This window comes from Rhipicephalus microplus, chromosome 7 (genome assembly GCF_043290135.1).
Source record: "Rhipicephalus microplus isolate Deutch F79 chromosome 7, USDA_Rmic, whole genome shotgun sequence".
In the NCBI taxonomy this organism is placed as follows: Eukaryota; Metazoa; Arthropoda; class Arachnida; order Ixodida; family Ixodidae; genus Rhipicephalus; species Rhipicephalus microplus.
Genome location: NC_134706.1, coordinates 129,252,877 through 129,270,305, shown reverse-complemented (window position 1 = coordinate 129,270,305; position 17,429 = coordinate 129,252,877). Strand labels below are relative to the sequence as shown.

At 43.5% G+C, this 17,429-nt stretch overlaps 1 protein-coding gene across 2 annotated transcripts in view; it reads left to right on the top strand.

Moving 5' to 3' along the window:
• Positions 1–17,429, top strand: part of LOC119183134 (retinol dehydrogenase 11) — a 57,194-nt gene that overhangs the window by 1,956 nt on the left and 37,809 nt on the right. The window contains exons 1-2 of one of the 2 annotated variants that reach the window (XM_037433584.2): positions 4,935–5,086; positions 16,749–16,988. In XM_037433584.2, the coding sequence (XP_037289481.2) occupies positions 16,838–16,988 (151 nt within the window). In that variant the 5' untranslated portion in view covers positions 4,935–5,086; positions 16,749–16,837. Of the gene's footprint in view, positions 1–4,934; positions 5,087–16,748; positions 16,989–17,429 lie in introns of those variants that run through there. The other variant, XM_075868296.1, reaches the window with a different exon arrangement.

Here is a 17,429-nt window from a genome sequence, read left to right as displayed (position 1 = left end):
ACATGCTGTCTAATGGAACTTCACAGCATGAGATGACGTGTTTGTTTGATAGCTTTGGATTGGCTAACATGATTAATATGCCAACAAGAGTTACTGCCTGTTCATCTACATTAATTGATGTCTTTCTCACGAGCATTAGTTCTGAGGATACTAAAGCTGGGACCATTTCATGCGGCATTAGCGATCACCTTCCCATATTTTTAGCTATTAGGCAACGAATAAAAAAGAAACGACTTTCCATACCAGTGCGTTCTATAACATCCAAAAATCTTGAAAATTTTCGTCAGGAACTAATTAATACATCCTGGAACGATGTTCTCGCAAATGACAACCCGAACATTGCTGTCAATACATTCATAGAAAAATTCAAGGAGGTATATGACCATAACTTCCCTCGAATTACCCACCGCCCATCTAAAAAAATTAGGAAGCCATGGATCACACGGAACCTGTTGCATCAAATCAATGAAAAGAATGTAATGTATAATGCATTTCTCGTCTCTCGTGACCCACAGCTACTTAGTACCTTCAAAAAATTTCGTAATCGTCTAAATAAGGACATCCAAAAGGCTAGACAAAACTACTTTCATAACATTTTTATGCAATCAGCTGGAAATTCTGCTTCCACTTGGAAAAACATCAATAAAGTGTTAGGAACACCCACCTCAAATAGCGTAATTACGGAAATTACAATTAATGGTTGTGTTATTAATGGTAGTAACTTATCCAATACATTTAACGATTATCTAGTAAACTTAGCTTTTCCAGAAACATCTCTTGATGCGACATCATACATTTCCAATAAATGCTCAAGTACTATGTTTGTAAGACCTACATGTGAAAGCGAGGTATATAAAACAATCATGCGGCTTAGAAATAGTAACTGCTGTGATTGTTTTGATTTTCAAATCAAACCAATTAAACACACCGCCGAAATAATTGCCCAACCATTTTCTGAAATCATTACCCTTTGTTTGGGAAAAGGAATTTTTCCTGCAATACTTCAAACTGCTAAAGTGTGCATCTTGTACAAAAAGGGAGATAAGAATAATTTAGCAAACTATAGACCCATCTCAATTTTGCCAGTATTCTCTAAAATAATAGAAAAAATTCTTCACTCCCAGCTGGCAGAATTCATTAACAAACATAATATGTTATGTGACGCACAATACGGTTTCAGGAAACATAGATCGACTGAGCTTGCCCTCCTTGATCAGAAAGAGTTCATTCTAAATAGCATAGAATGTAAACAACTAGTACTCGGTGTCTTTATCGATTTCAGTAAGGCCTTCGACTCTCTGAATAGACTATTACTTTTACGTAAGCTGGATTTATACGGTGTACGAGGTGTTGCTTTAGACTTGCTCGACTCATATCTAAGCGAAAGGAAACAATACGTGTGCATAAACAATTTTTCTTCGGTGACTAAACCAAATTCTCTTGGAGTGCCTCAGGGCAGTATTTTAGGTCCATTCCTGTTTAATTTGTATATAAATGATATTGTAAACATAGACCCTTCAGCAAAATTCGTTATTTATGCGGACGATACAAGCGTATTTTTTGCACATAACGATACTGACCAGTTGATTCAAAAAGGAAATAATATATTAGAGAAGATATATAAGTGGGCATGTTCCAATGGACTATTAATAAATGCGGAAAAAACCAAAGCGGTTATATTTCGAGCAAAAGGCAAGCAGGTACAAGTAAGTTCTCCGCTCTATCTTAATAACAGTCTGATTGAAATAGTTGACAATGTCAAAACATTAGGTATCGTATCTTCAAACAACATGCTATGGGATGCACAAGTAGAGCAGGTGGCAACAAAAACGGCACGTGTACTTGGTATAATTTATCGCAACAATTATCTACTTCCATTAAAAACAATACTTATTATTTATCATTCCTTATTTATGTCCTATGTAAACTATTGCTTTATAGTATGGGGTGACACAACACAAACAAATATTGAGAAGCTTACTAGACTTCAAACTAGATTTCTGAAAATTATTGCTAAGAAAGAACCATATCAATCAGTTATGTACATGCAACAAAAATATAAACTAATCAGTTTTCAAAATCTTTACAGTTACAACATTTGTAGGACTATAAAAAAAGAGCTGAAGCAAAAAACTGTACTATCTGACTTAGCCAACCTGCAACCTTCGGAAAATAAATACGATACCCGTAAGCATAACCTCTGGTTAATACCATGATCACGCACAAAGTATGGTGACCAAATGGTACGCAGTGTTATTCCCAGAATGTTGAATTATTTAAGCAGCAAGGACGTAAATATAGAAACCATGACCACAAAAAATATTGCATCTCTGTTCTTATAAATTGTATTATGATGAAATCTACCCTTTTGTATCCGTTTGACCTCTTATGTATTTTTCAACACATGTATACACAGCCTCTTCAAGCTACTGATGTTTTGTTCTTCTATTCGTAGGAACTGTTGTATCCTGTTTACGTTCAGATTATGTAATTATTTTATTCCCAATAGCATGGGAATTTCTGTACATTATGCTTTTGTTCTCATTTGTATGCCACTGCTTGTGACCCATTTATTTTTAGGTAGCGGGAGCTAGTCAAGCTGTTTTAGTGCAGCTTTTACTCCCGCCATCCTTCATGTTGTACCAGACATGAAAATAAAGATTCAATTCAATTCAATTCAATTCAATCTGACGTGTAACAGATCATTGCCGTCACTGAAGCTTTACCGTGGACCGATGTCAGCACGCGAACTTGCTCCACCCCCTTCTTCTTGACGGTTGTGGTGCCAGGCATGTCGAAGTAAAGAGGCGTCTGATCGGCATTCCCGATTTGCCCCAGCAGGTAGCCGTTGTTGCGCCGCAAGTTTAGGACAAACCTCTGAAAACTGTGAAGCTTTTCATCCATCATACTCCTCCGCAAAACTTTTCGCATATGCATGTTCCCCTTCGGAGGAAAAAGCCTTTCCTCTTCATAAAGTTACTTAGCCAGCACCTGCTCGCTTTAAACTGGCTCCGCATTAGACCTTTTTCTAAGACTAATTACATAGCCCGCACTTGGAGCAGTTCTGTCGTCACGGGCCGCTGTGTGGCTCGCTGCTCAGGCACATACTCGCCAAGCAGCTCTTTAATTTGCGGAAACCGACCCTGCTGTGGTCCACAGAAGCCTTTGCGTGAAGTTTTGCTGTCAACAATCTTCTGCTTTTGTTTCCGCCGGTCCCGCACGCACGTTTCGGGAACTCCGAACGACCGCGATGCGGCCCGATTTCCGTCCGTTTCTGCACACGCGATGACTTTTTTTTTTTTAAAGCGGCATCGTGGTGCACTCGAGTTTTGGGAGTTGTCCCTTCCACGCCATCGATTATAATGCACTACTAGATGACGAACTCCTCAGCACACGTACGAAGTGCCGCACATGAGAAACACATAGGCAGAAATGGCCGGCGCGCCATGCCGACGCACGTAGGGGGCGGCCATTTTGGATTTGCCGATGGCAATAGATTGACCGTAATTTTTTTGTTCGTACTCGATTCTAACACGCATGCGAATTATGAACTCGCTTAACCGGAAAAAAGTTGCGCGTCAGATTCGAGTAATTACGGTATAGTAGATACGATTCCTCACATATATTAATAGTCCGAATAAATGATCTGCGACTCGTGCAGAGACTATTACAGAGCGTTTTATTCTCACGTCTGCGCGATAAAATTGCGCGAGTTTTATGTGTTGTCTTAGCCACTATTGTTGTCACGCTTATCGAGATTTAGCTTATTATTAACCCGTATGAGTGCGTGAGTTTGACGGGACCCAGTTTCGTGTGAACGAAACACGATGATGGAAAGAAAGTACACCAACTAAATAAAATAATTAAAGAAATGACGTTCCGGCTACGAGACAAACAGCCAATCGAAATGACGGAAACTTTCGCTCATCCTATGCGCGGTGCCTGCATCCCGCTGAAACGTAACTCACAGCAATGATAAAATCAGAAGAACAATCATCGTAGCTTGCTATATGATGTCTCGAAAGTCCGGCGCATGTGTTATAGCACCTTCGATAGCACTTTCGGGTAGACAAGTGCCCCACCGCGGTGGTCTAGTGGCTAAGGTACTCGGCTGCTGACCCGCAGGTCGCGGGATCGAATTCCGGCTATGGTGGCTGCATTTCCGATGGAGGCGGAAATGTTGTAGGCCCTTGTGCTCAGATTTGGATGCACGTTAAAGAACGCCAGGTGGTCGAAATTTATGGAGCCCTTCACTACGGCGTCTCTCATAATCATCGCGTGGTTTTGGGACTTTAAACCCCACAAATCAATCAAATCGAATAGACAAGTGGTATGTTTACAGAAACAGATAAAATGAAAAAAAAAGGTTTGATAAAAGCACGTGTATTACGGCAACGATAGCACCCCGATAGGATCATGCGCTGGGGCTTGCAGTGCCCACCCCTTTGTATGTTACTCCACATTTTTTTGCTATTTATTGCAACAAACTTCAGTTGTTAGAGGCGCTTTCCTTGCGCCAGTCCAGTTTTCCGTCCTCTACTTTGCAGCGCAGCGTTTTCCTGCAGAAACCAATATAATGAACCCATATGTTTATTTTTTTTAATATCTAGACATTCTCGGCATCCTCATCTCTATATATAGCATATGATTCCTGGCATTAGGTTTACGTAAGAAGCGTTCATTGATGCACCGAAAAGACATGACCTTTTCGTCCTGGGTCGCGTTGCGGCATCCTACAGGAGAACGTACCGTGGGCTCGGAAATCACAGCTGTACAATCGGGGTGAACAGTTTTACCGAATGCGCTTTCCTGTCACTCATGACACGCCTTCATGAATCCATAATTGCTTCTCTGATTCACCTGCTACAACTGCAGCTGTTAAAACAGTCAGCCGCATTCGTGCAGCTAACATATCATACAACGAAAAGGAGTGGAATAAGTCTCTGTTTCAAGAGAGGCAGTGGAGGCTGCAACGTGCCGCTTTGATGTTCGACTCAAGCGCGACGCGGTTCCTGGGAAGCTCTCTGACGCTTTAATTGCGTGGAATCGATAAAATTGACAACGCTCACCGTCCGGGTGCAACAAGGTAGGTAGGCTTTGCTTAACGGTCGTAGATAGCTATGATAAACTATTGTCCGGCCTACTCTGTAAACAATAGTAGAGGTATCTTGACGTCAACTCATACACCCAATTCTGTGTCAGGCGACTGCGCGCTCAGAATATGTAGTGGTTTCAAGGGCACAATCAGCTTTCTAAATAAAAAGTATTTACACTTTGTAGAGAAATTTTAAATATATTTGAGCACTCAAAGCTACTGATTGTTGGTGTCTTATTCCGAATTTGAGTGATGTGACCGATAGTCTGTCATGGTGGTGTAGCAGTTGTGCTGCTGGGCTGCTCGTCTTAAGGTAGTGTTTTCGATCGCGGCCACACTGGTTACATTACGATGGAGCTGAAATGCTTGAAGCCAGTGCACTATACGATGGCAGTGCACGTTCATCAACAGCAGTTGGTTGAAATTTTTTGAGCCTTGAAGGGTTAATAATAATAATAATAATAATAATAATAATAATAATAATAATAATAATAATAATAATAATAATAATAATAATAATAATAATAATAATATTATTATTATTATTATTATTATTATTATTATTATTATTATTATTATTATTATTATTATTATTATTATTATTATTATTATTATTATTATTATTATTATTATTATTATTATTATTATTATTATTATTATTAACATCCCAAACCCCCGATATCAATACGAGAGACGCCGTAGTTGAAGAGTCCGGAAATTTCAACCACCTTCAACTGCGGTGTGGCTCACATATTGGTTTTGAAACAGCAAACCTCAGATGGTAATGTGATTGATAACGCCTTTTCCCAGACGTTCCACCTGTTCTCTGAAATACTAGCGAACGAAGGTAATGGTAATGAATTTTCTTATTTTGCAAATGCTCACGAACGACTTGCATATTTCTGGACGTGTACGTTATACTGCGATCTTTGCCAAATCTCACGCGTAGAACTTGTTAGAATAAACACAGTATTGATGGACAGATTATAGTCCGCTATTGTACAGTATACTGATGGCATGTCGGCCGCTGGGGTTACATAGCCACACATTTCGTTCCCATTGCTTATGTGTAGAAAGCTTTGTGAATCTATGCTATATATATAGTAGTAAAATGAAATAGTACTCATTCGATGCATACATGAAGGTAATCAAAATAGCAACCACAGAACAAATAAGTCTATGGCATGCGGCTTAGTTTTCGGTTTGTAACATCTGCTTGACATTCTTCGTGACTGCAAAGCGTTCTTTTTTTCATGTCGCAGTTGGCTCACTCTAAATGCGTTAGAAATGTAAACATTCAACCTTTCATTCTCAGAGCTTCTCTCTGAGCGAGATGATGCGCTGTTGTGCTTTATCAGAATGGTTAAAATCCAAGCCATGGGAAGATCATTAGTGAGGTAAAGCGCATGACCCACTGTGCATAACTCGTACCAAATGGCTATACTTGTGCGAGAACCCGCCTGAACGCTGCGTGTGATGACTCCCTCTCTGCTCTCCGTCTTTCATCTCCCCCATCCCCCTCCCAGGCGTAGGGTAGCGAACCAGCTACGTATAGGCTGGATAACCTCCCTGCCGTTCTTTTCTTCCTATTTTCCTTCCTTCTTTGGTCCAATGTGAAAGTTAAGTCTGAGTGAAGAAAACTCTAGCGAAGAAAAGAAGAAAACGTATTGTCAAATATTTTTAGTTTTCCGCAAATGCAAACAAACCACTTGCCTATTTTCCGACATGCATACGTTTCACTGCCAAGGTTGACAAATCTCACGCTTAAAACTTAGTTTCGTTTTTTTAACACTACATAGTGTAGTTAGAGTGCGAACGCACAATCAATGCTCCATAAGCAAGAATATGCGAGAAACCTCTGCGAGCATACACAAAGGGAATACTACGTTCTTTTTTGTTTCACGTATGAATGATAAAACTCAGCCAACTCTGCATGATATGTCAGAACATAATTTTGGTGTTGACACTACGCAGAAATGTTAAAATCCGTCACCTGCCTCATAAACAAAAAAAAATGTCTCTGTGAAGATTTCACTGTAAACACTTCCGCGGGAAATAAACGTGCCCGATTGGAAAAATTCTGATAAAAAACGATACAGTGTATATGACACGTTTTTCATCGAGCACTTCTTGGAAGTTATTGTGGCCGAGAACACGAAATATCAAATGTTTTAAAAGTTTTTTACCTGGAGATGTGTAAATAATAAATGTAACGCTTTTTCGGTGAAAACCGGAGCTACGCTGCAGTGCCACGCTGACTAAAATTAATGAGGCAAGTAAAAATCAATATCGTCAGAGTAGAAGCACGTATGAGATTTTGAATTGGGTTACTCATTTTGTGTTTGTAGTATTTATAGGTCCGCAAAATTTATTTATTTGGTCTGCCTACGCGGACACACAAGGACACATGAAATAGAAAGAGAGCAAGCTTGGCCACTGACAGAGCACCACGTCTGTTTACTCAAGAGAAACAGAAAAAGACATGCAAACTCGAATGTCCAGTATTCAGAAAAACACTCTTGAGAAAAAAGAAAGTCTTATGCATGTATGATGGTCTAAAAAACACGTGATCTGCGGCTTCATACGGATTGAAGTCTTGTGAGATTGCTAAATAATACCGACACTACTATACTCACACTAGCTGCAGAGACGAAAGTGGTCTGAAGCATGTCATTTCGTAAGGATCCCCCATGAACTTACCACGAGTTCAAACATCGCCATGGAACGGAAGCTTTATATTAACTGTCGGTGTCCAGGTTTTTAGTCATCGTCAATATCAGTATAAATATGTTTATTGCTTAAGCTGGCAAACATACTTATACTGATCACAACAACATCCACGTGTGCCGTAGTTGCCTGCCGCCGCCATGCACTGGTTTTTGTAACCACCATCATGCCAAATAAGAAAGAATACTAACTAAAGGACAAACATCACTGACACAATAAGAATCTAACCCGGGTCCCCTGCGCGTCATTCAAGCATTCCAGCACTGAGCCACACCGATGCTGGAAACTTCATTGCAAAAAGACCATAGGAAGGCAGGTTTCATATCGGGAAATTGTTCGCGTTGATGCGAGCAATAAAGCGTTTCAGAAATTTAAAAAAAAGCGTCACAAAATGTGAATTGCGCCACGAGTGCTTTGTCGAATGCATGAACCCATTACAAAGTTCTTAAACACAGTTCTTACGCGTTGTGAGCAACAGATTTTAAAAATTCACAATTCTTTTTTTGCAAGTGTGGATACCACGCTTTTCCGAAGAATGGGATGACATAGTGAACGCCTCCTTACAACACAAAAACTATAATTTATGGCTTTGTGGGTGCCTTGCAAGTGTGCTTGCAGTGACCCAAGTGTGTTCTAAGAGGCTATAAAAGCACTCTTCTACCTTTCACTGCGACTTGGCTGCGCGTTTTGTGCAGGCCTGGTGTCTTTTTTTTAAAACCTGGAATCCAAATATCTACATAAACATGTGACAAAAAAAGCATTCTTTGAAAACAATATGTTAGGTGGCATATTGTTCCACCCCCCCCCCCCCGTCTTTGTCTTTTTCACTGCTCCGGGTCCTATGCCAGCTCACTTTCGCGACTTGAGCCCGCTAGGTGAAGGCTGTTTCAAACCAATGGCCTTGATGATTATGCACAAAAGAACAACGGTACATGTTAGAGCACAGTTCCAGCATGTTATTATAATAGCAACAAAATGAAATGTTTGCGAGACAATAAATATAACCATGTAAACGTTCGAGCTTTCACATATCTTTACGTCGTGTGTGGGCAAGGTGGCTTAGCACGTCGTCCTCAATAGGGGTGGTCGATACCTGAAAGATAACGACTGCCTGCCGCACCACCTGATTGGCTTCCCACCAAGATTATCCACTCAAGACGCCATGTTACTCGTAAAGAATCGATTTCTAGATCGCGAAAACACTCGGGACACTCGTGCGATACTCGGTCTCGATTTAGAAAAGCCATTTGATACACACAACGCACTATTGATACACACAACGCACTATTTTCACACCGCTCATGCCACCGCGGTCGAGAAAGCTGCTTTTCGTGCCGACGCGCCTTTGCTGCTATATGGTTCTCATGTGCACAGCTATCTGGTGCATCTGAATTCTTTGACGTATACAGCTCCACCTGATGTCGCTTTGCCCAGAGTCTCAAAAGAGCGAGGTCCGGTTGAGGTTGTTCTTCGTCAAGGGTTGTCTCGACCGTGTAACTGCAGAGCAGCTCTTGCAAAGCGGGAAGAATTTCTGTGGGCTCTGAGGAAACTTTATCAAGTGACGATTCCCGAAATTTATCCCAATGCGTGATCACTACACGTCGTCGAATTTACCTTATGCATGTTTTTTGTAAATCAATAATTATTGGCCTATGATCACTACCCAAGGTATCCGACTCCACTCGCCATTGCGGCGTCCCAGGACCGAACCACCAAGTGAAATCTGGAGCGTGCGTTTCCAATGTTGTACGTACAGAGCAGGTAGAGATGGCATGATGGTTAAACGGAGTAAATGTGGCATTAGTCATGATGTTTTTAACCTGGCATCCTCGTTGGGAGTTGTACTTGTATCCCCTATCTGTATGTAGTGCTTGAAATCTCCACTTATAAGGATGGGAATCCCCGGAAACGTAGAACGCAGATGTGCTATCCATCCGAAGTTAAGACGTGTACGCTGTGGTCTAGCATAAAAAGACATTAGTATGACACGAGTCCTCAATGGTCGTGTCAAAACAGCGACAACCTTTCGATTTTCACTGCACCATGGTGCCATAGTAATCATTGTATGAGGAATACGTGATGACACATACACTGCGGCTTTTTCCAGAGTTGACCCCATAGTCATAGCACGCCTATCTGTAATGAACGGGTTATGATACCCATTAAAATTGTAGAGGGAGCACAGCTTATTATTCTCTCGAATAATTAGTGCCCATACATGTAGTTTGTTGTATTCAAGCTTGGTTTTAATTTCCCCTAACTTGGAGCTTAAGCCTCGACAATTGCATGGAAGGATTCCGTCACGAGCTGCTGCAGAGAGATAGCCATGATGCAAGCAGTCCTGTATGAGTGCCGTCAATTAAGCAATATGATCCAAAACTGCTGTTCAAGCTCGTTGGTTGACCCTTAGTGTCGTGTAGGCTGCAGGCGTAACTGGGGAAAGCATACTCAGTAATTCATTGCATGTAGTTTCTGTGTTCTGGCGCTTCAGAATGACGAAGTCTTTATGTTTGCGTAACCTCTCAATTTCTTTGGCTAATGCTTCTATCCGAGCGTCAATATCATCATGGCCATCATTCAATTCAAGCAGTGGTTCAGCTAGCTTTGGTTTCATTGTCTAGGTCTGTCTGCCTTGTTGAACCACTGAAGAGTACAGTTGGGTTTTGGAGCCCTGTGTGTCTTCTGCTGTGAGTGCCTCCGGCTCTTTAGTAAGAACTTCGAAGCGATTGTTAGTTCTTACTATATTGTGTTTTGGTGTAGCCTTTCGTAATCTCGCGGCGGCCCTCTGTTTAGTCGGATAGTTTATGCTTGTCATGTCGTGCTCATCAGATTTACATAGGCCGCATCGATATCGTGGTTGGCCCTCAGGTGTGAGCCCTTCTGGGTCAATAGTACGCTGTGGGCAAAATGCCTGCTTGTGTCCCCGTTGAAAGCAACGGTAACAGAAAATTGCCCGAGGAAGGTACACAGATTGGGGCGCAACAAACACCCATACTAGTAAAATTTGTCAGGAATACATTGGGGGCCCTGCACCATTACTAAGCAAGTACGACTTTCACCCATGAATCTGGACGCAAGAGCCTTGTGCGTCGGGGAGCACGATTTGCGACATATCTTAGGAGAGTCTTCACGGTCAATGCCATAGACCACACTCTTTTGTATGTTAGGGCTCATGCAAAGTTGCGCTGCATAGGCACCTCTTGATCTTCTGACAGCGGTATAGATGCTAAAGGGCATAGTTTCTGCATATCGTTGAGAGATGCTAGGTGCACAGTAATTGTGTTCGCCGATCTGTATGATGCAAACCCTTTGTATCCCTTTGTTTCAAGGGCATGGTCAATGAACCTTTGAACACGTTTGGTGGGCACTGAAGTTATGTCGTAGCACGAGAGAGGGCGTATGTGAACTTGATAGGATTGGGAACGGGTGGGCGTTGGGTAAGACTGAGACGCGGAGAGCGTGGAGGCATTATCAGGGGTGGCCCTAACTTTTTTAGGTGGTTGCTCCGATGCGATGGTATTATGTTGATGCACAATGATAGGAGCACCTCGCTTTGCTGGAATCATGGGACCGCCGGCAGACTGCACGTCCGTGGGGTTTCCACTATCCACCAACGCGGCCTCCCGTTGGTTCGTACTCTCATCACGAAGTGCCCAGTGCTTGGTCCTTGCACCTTCAATCCACGGAAGTGGTCATGCGCGATCGTCCAGTAGACGGCTTAGATGAAACGCCCACATCTGCACTCGTCAATCTTGAAAGCAATCGCCTACCTCAGTCTGGGGCTTCGATTCTACTACTTTATCCGCTCCTTTCTCACTCGACGCAGTGCCATCCTCTGTGTAGACCTAGTGCCAAAAAAAGTGGAGCTCGGACAGCGGGGCACTTCTGAGGGATCCGTCCTGTTGCCGATGCTCTTCAATCTGAGATGATCGGGCATCTCGAATGACTATCGAAAATATACGGGCTAAACCACACCATCTATGCGGGCAATGTAACCATGTGGAGCACAACAGGGTCGGATGGCTTCACTGAGTGCGCTCTAGAAGAGACCATCAGAACCACTGAGTCCTACCTCAACCACACCGGTCTCAGGGGCTCATCCGCGACGTCGGAGTTAATATATTTGCTCAAACGGCGGAGTTCCATGCCCAAAGGGTGAAAACCTCTGGCGGAACGCAATATTAACCTCCCCACCAGAGATGGTCGTATAGTTCCCAGGGTAGACACCATCAAGGTCCTTGGTATTATAATCGAGTCCCGTGGAACCAATACCAAAACAGTACGCACGCTCAGGACTAAGACTGGGAACGCCATGCGACTCGTACGTATAATAGCAAACCGGCTCCGTGGCCTCAAAGAGGACAACCTGCTGCGTCTTATACAGGCGTTTGTTTTGTGTCCCTTTACCTATGTATACCTCGCCGCTATACGCAAATGGCTACGTGAGGAGCACGATCAACTCAATGCCCTTATTTTCAAGGTGGTGAAACGAGCCCTTGACCTCCCTATCACAACTTCAATGCACAAATTCCTCAAGCTTGGCGTACATAACATGCTACAAGATATCGCCGAAGCTCAGGAACGCGTGAAATTTACCCGACTCACGACCACCAAGGTGGGCTGCCATATTCTGCACGAGCTCGGCCTCTTCTCCTGGACGGCCAGAGATCCCCCAAAGTTGACTTTAAATCCCCGTAAAATGCGCGACCTTATCCCGATCGCTCTCATTCCGCGAAATGTTCACCCCGAATACAAAACAGGCAGGCGCCTTGCGCGGGTGACCACCATTCTATAGACATGGAAGCGGACAATGTCTCGTTCGTAGACGCACGCCACTGCCTAACACAATCACTGGGCCTTTGTCGTGGTCGTTGTATCATCCGCGCAGCAGATTCCTAACTGTGCCACAATCCTCACCCAAAACCCCGAAGTAGCGGAGCGAGTAGCTATAGCTATAGGTAAGCTCGACAGCAAACGGGAAGTCGTCTACAGCGACTGCAGACCGGCCATCAGAGCCTTCGAACGCGGAGTCATCTCCGACCAGCCGTTACGTTTCCTGCGCAGCGTGGACCCAAGTGCCCTGAAGCACCATGCCGTGATCTTGTTCCTCGCCCACCTCGGCCAGGTGCCGGGGGCCCTATCCAACCTCAACAAGATCGCCCATGATGTAGCGCGTGCACTTACTGACCGCGTCACACAGGGCAACCCCATCTCGCTGAGATAGAAACCAATCGGGATGCACCCATTACGCACAACGACATAACAAAGCACTGTTACCTTAAGCGCCGCATTTTTCCACCTCCACATCCGAAGCTTAACAGACCGCAAGCGCTAACTCTACGCCCATTACAGACTCCCACGTACTCAAACCTTGCCACGCTTCACGTTTATCATCCCGATGCATACCCCAGCGACACATGCCCCTCATGTGGACACGCGGCGACACTCGCACATATGCTCTGGGAGTGTAAAAGCTCCTTCTTACTCTACCTCGAACAAGTGGGAGAGCTTCCTTGGGAGCCCACTTCTCGCCGACCAGCAAGGCGCCGTCCAGCAGACCCACGAAGCGGCTACCAGTTACTAGCTGTCGGTCCCTACGTAGGAGACACCCGCTACGTGCTAAGTCCGTCCTGCAGGACTAAAATAATGTTTTTGTTTTCATTCATTCGTTTATTTTCACATTTTGGCCTTCACTACACCTTTACTTTTTCTCTCTCAAATAATTTGAAGCCTTACGTATTTTATTGTCTAATTCTAATAGCGGAGTCGGATCAAGTTTTTCTGTTCCTTCTGGGGAAAGCGTGTTCCAGTGACAAAGTGAGGGCGGGAGTCAAGTGTTTGAATGAGAGTATGAGTGGGTTCAGTGCGGGAGTAACTCCGAGGGGCAAAAAAAATTGATCCACCGAAATCGGTATAGAGGACCGGAACTCGGCGTGCCGTATACCTGTCACGGTGACGGGTTGTTTGACCGCTCTGCCAATGACCCCGAATACATTGGTTTGCTTGGGGATGCTGTCATTGTCACGTGTTTTGGCAGTAATTGTTGACGACATGACTGACTGGGCAAATCAATTTATTGCGGAGTGACATCGAACGACCGCATACGAGTTCAACATAATTCGGCAGTGGAATTAGCGAAATGGAAAAGAACAAGCAAGGTATTCTGAAAAACTCGAGGACTTCAGCTCATACCTTGCTCCCCATACTTGCCCCAGCAGCTCTGGTTCTGCTCCAATCGCGGATTCGGAGGCGTTGCTCTACGCCAGAGTACAGTGCTCACTGGCAGAGTCCATCGACCGCTCCGACTGCCCCATGGTAAGGCGGCAGACGGCTCGGTACGAGGTTAATTTGCTCTGCTCGATGAAGAGAGATCATGTATGGAGGGATCTCTCGCTATTGAACCAGTGTATAGTTCTGCGCCTTGTAGCAATAATTAGTTTCTTTCCTAAAATGAAAGCACGCATGTGACGTCTATCGTTTGTTTCTATCTTTATTTACGTCCACACTCCTTTGAAAGCACACGAATCATCTCTTTAAATATTTTTAAACTGAACAACTGCTGTGAGTGAGTGCTCGCTTATTCATTTCTTTTTTCCTGTATTAAGCAGCCTTGACCTTTCTTCGCTGTTCTTATTTTTTAAAACAAAATAAAGCCTTTTAAGGAAATAAGTGCGTGTGCATAAAAATTCCCAGCCAGCATTCACTCTATATCTTTTAACTTAACGCTTCGCTATACCCTCTCTTAGGTATAAACAACTGAAATCTCCAAAATGTTAATGACCGAAGCGTCTTCGGCCTTAGGGAACCACGTGTGTGTTATAACTCCGCTGATGCCATCCTGACGTTCGGTATACTAGTCGCGAAGCAACCGCGAGGTACTATATGCAATGGCATGAAGTGCAATATATGCGGAGCTAATATTTCTCGGACACTGCAAGACCGACAGAAGGTGTACGTTTTGTCTAAGAGGCACAACAAAATTTAAACTAAGCATATGGGCATGCTTCCAGTAGTCGGGTTGATTTGTAGAATGCATAAACTAGCGTAGTTGCAAAAACCATCGCGACCCGAAATTTCTCTTACGGGCTCTTTTTATTGCACGGAAGAATCACTTGCAAACAACTTTTCTCCAATAAATTGACCAATATATTTGTTTTGCATATAACGATTGGTTAGTTATCTAAAATGTGAATTGAGGCATTTCCGCAGCTTTTGTGAAATGTTGTTGTGAAGGGTACGTGAATGTAAGGCATTAGTACATGAACGAGCAATAGCGAAAAACCGCTAATATTTATGTAATCAACAGCGCTGCTTCAACAACCTATCTTCATAACAGGTGGCTGGAATATTTGACGCGGGATTCAACTCGAAGTGGGGAAGCACACGTGTCACTGGACTACGCGCTTAATAGGATGTTTTTTGAATTGACATCTGTTTCGAAAAAAAATATATTTTACTGCATAGCTTGGCCAGCTGCGTATATATTGACCGCGTATGACGCAACGTCATTACAGTTGTGTATCATCGGTCTTCGAACTCCCCCATGCATCGACTCCCTCAGATTTACCAGCTTCCGATTGAGCTATGACTGAAACTATATAAGTGAGTCCGGCGGACTTATAATTCTTTAATTTATAATAACCCGCACTTTAGGAAATCATGCAGACTACCATGACCCATACTGCAATGACAGGAGGATCTTAGAGGTGTACGCCTTTGTGCTACTCTGCTGCAGTTAAACAGCTGCCAGCGTCCAGCGTTCCCCCTTGGACTCACTCCATAACAAGTGTATCGTTAAGCAGTGGCGTCTCTTACAACTGCTTTGAATTTGCCGTGCTGTTTTGGTAAATGCTACTAAGGTACTCCTAAAGCCCTGATAGGTACGAATGCCTCCATAAGAGCGTTTTCTGTTAAACTTTAAAACAGTATCTTCAGTACGTGAAATGCCGGCTGCACTCGTTTATATATACTTCCAAATTAATAGTGAACGCATCAGTAATATAAAATGTATGTGAGTAAGGTTTGTAGCTTAATTAAGATAAGTCGCTTCTTCATTTGGGTAAAATATGTAAATGCCTTCCAGCTGAGAGGTTTTTTTTAAGAAAGCGATTAGACAGATCATAGGTGGCGGTTCATTGGTACGATTCCTACGTTCAGCGCTGTATATAAAATCCGGGCGAAAACAGGTCAAGTGTGAGAAGAAGAGAAAAAAAAAACCGTGGATGTGAATGCTCGCAATATGCAAAACTCTGCAAAGCACGGTATCACAGCAACGCTTTGGATACGCATGCGCGCTGGAGAGAAACCAGGTTGATTGAGGAGAATCGTTCCTTACGGGCATTAAATGCAATAGAACGCGACGCGGAAAGCTTGTGCGAAGAAGGCAGTCACTGCTCTGAAAAAGTCTATTGACGAACAGTGGCTGTCTGCTGTGCCACATTTTTTGGCTCACGGGACGGCTTTATGCTCTCCCATAGTAGAGTATTAGGTACTCCGAATCGTTAACAACTTTTTCTGAACAACCATCAGCGTAATCCGGCTCTCCATTCTCTCTGCTTATTTTCTTGCGAAGTGTCGTGTAGGAATTATCTGCCGTCGTACGGCGACTGTATCCTAGTGAATGTAGCGGTCATTTCATGTGACTCTAAATGATTGCGGATATCTAGTGTTGCACATATTACAAGCTTTGTAGCACATGCATCAAAGGGTAATATAAATTTTCATTGTTTTAGTCATTCGTAACTTTGCCAGCATATTTCTCAACTGCGCAAGGATGACAGGACGAAAAAGAGCAACGTAGACAAACACACGAGGCTTCTACGTTACTACGTTCTCTGACGTTTCCGCGCCTTCGTGCCCTCTTTATTCGCTCAGTTATCAATTTGCTGAAACGAACCACTAAGGTCGAACACATGCATCGTTTCAGTAACTTCATCTACTGGTGTAGAAGCCAACATCACCAACATCCTTGCCCTTGAAGAGGATAAAAAAGCAGCTGGTAGAAAGACCTCTCGGATGGCCCTGCTTTGGCTGCTGTTGTACCTGGTGCTGATTGTGTTGGCCCTGACAGCGTCCGTGAAGATCTACAGCTTGGTCACCGTGGGAAGATGCACATCGACGCGGGACATCTCCGGAAAGACTGTGATCATCACAGGAGCTAGCAGGGGTGAGCATGTGTTCATGTTCTTCTCAGTAGATATTGATTTGATTGATGGATATAGGGAGTTGAACATCCAAAAACCACTATATAAATATAAGAGACGCCATAGTGAAGGGCTCCAGGAATATATATCGCCTGGGGTTCTTTAACAAGCATTCAAATCAGAGCATACAAGCCTACAGCATTTTCGCCTCCGTAGAAAACGCAGTCGCCACAGACTGGATTCAATCCCTCGATCAGCAGGTCAGCAGCCGAGTACCTTAGCCATTAGACCACCGTGGTGTGGTTTATCAGCAGATATGCAAGGTTAATTGTTTTGCTTTGAAACCAGCGTGCAGTGCAACTACAACTGAAGTAGCACCAACCTTACATCCGCATAGTTCTTTTTTTTTTCAAAGTAGTTGCAATACGTGGCATTGACCTGCTGGAAAATACGCAAATGCCACG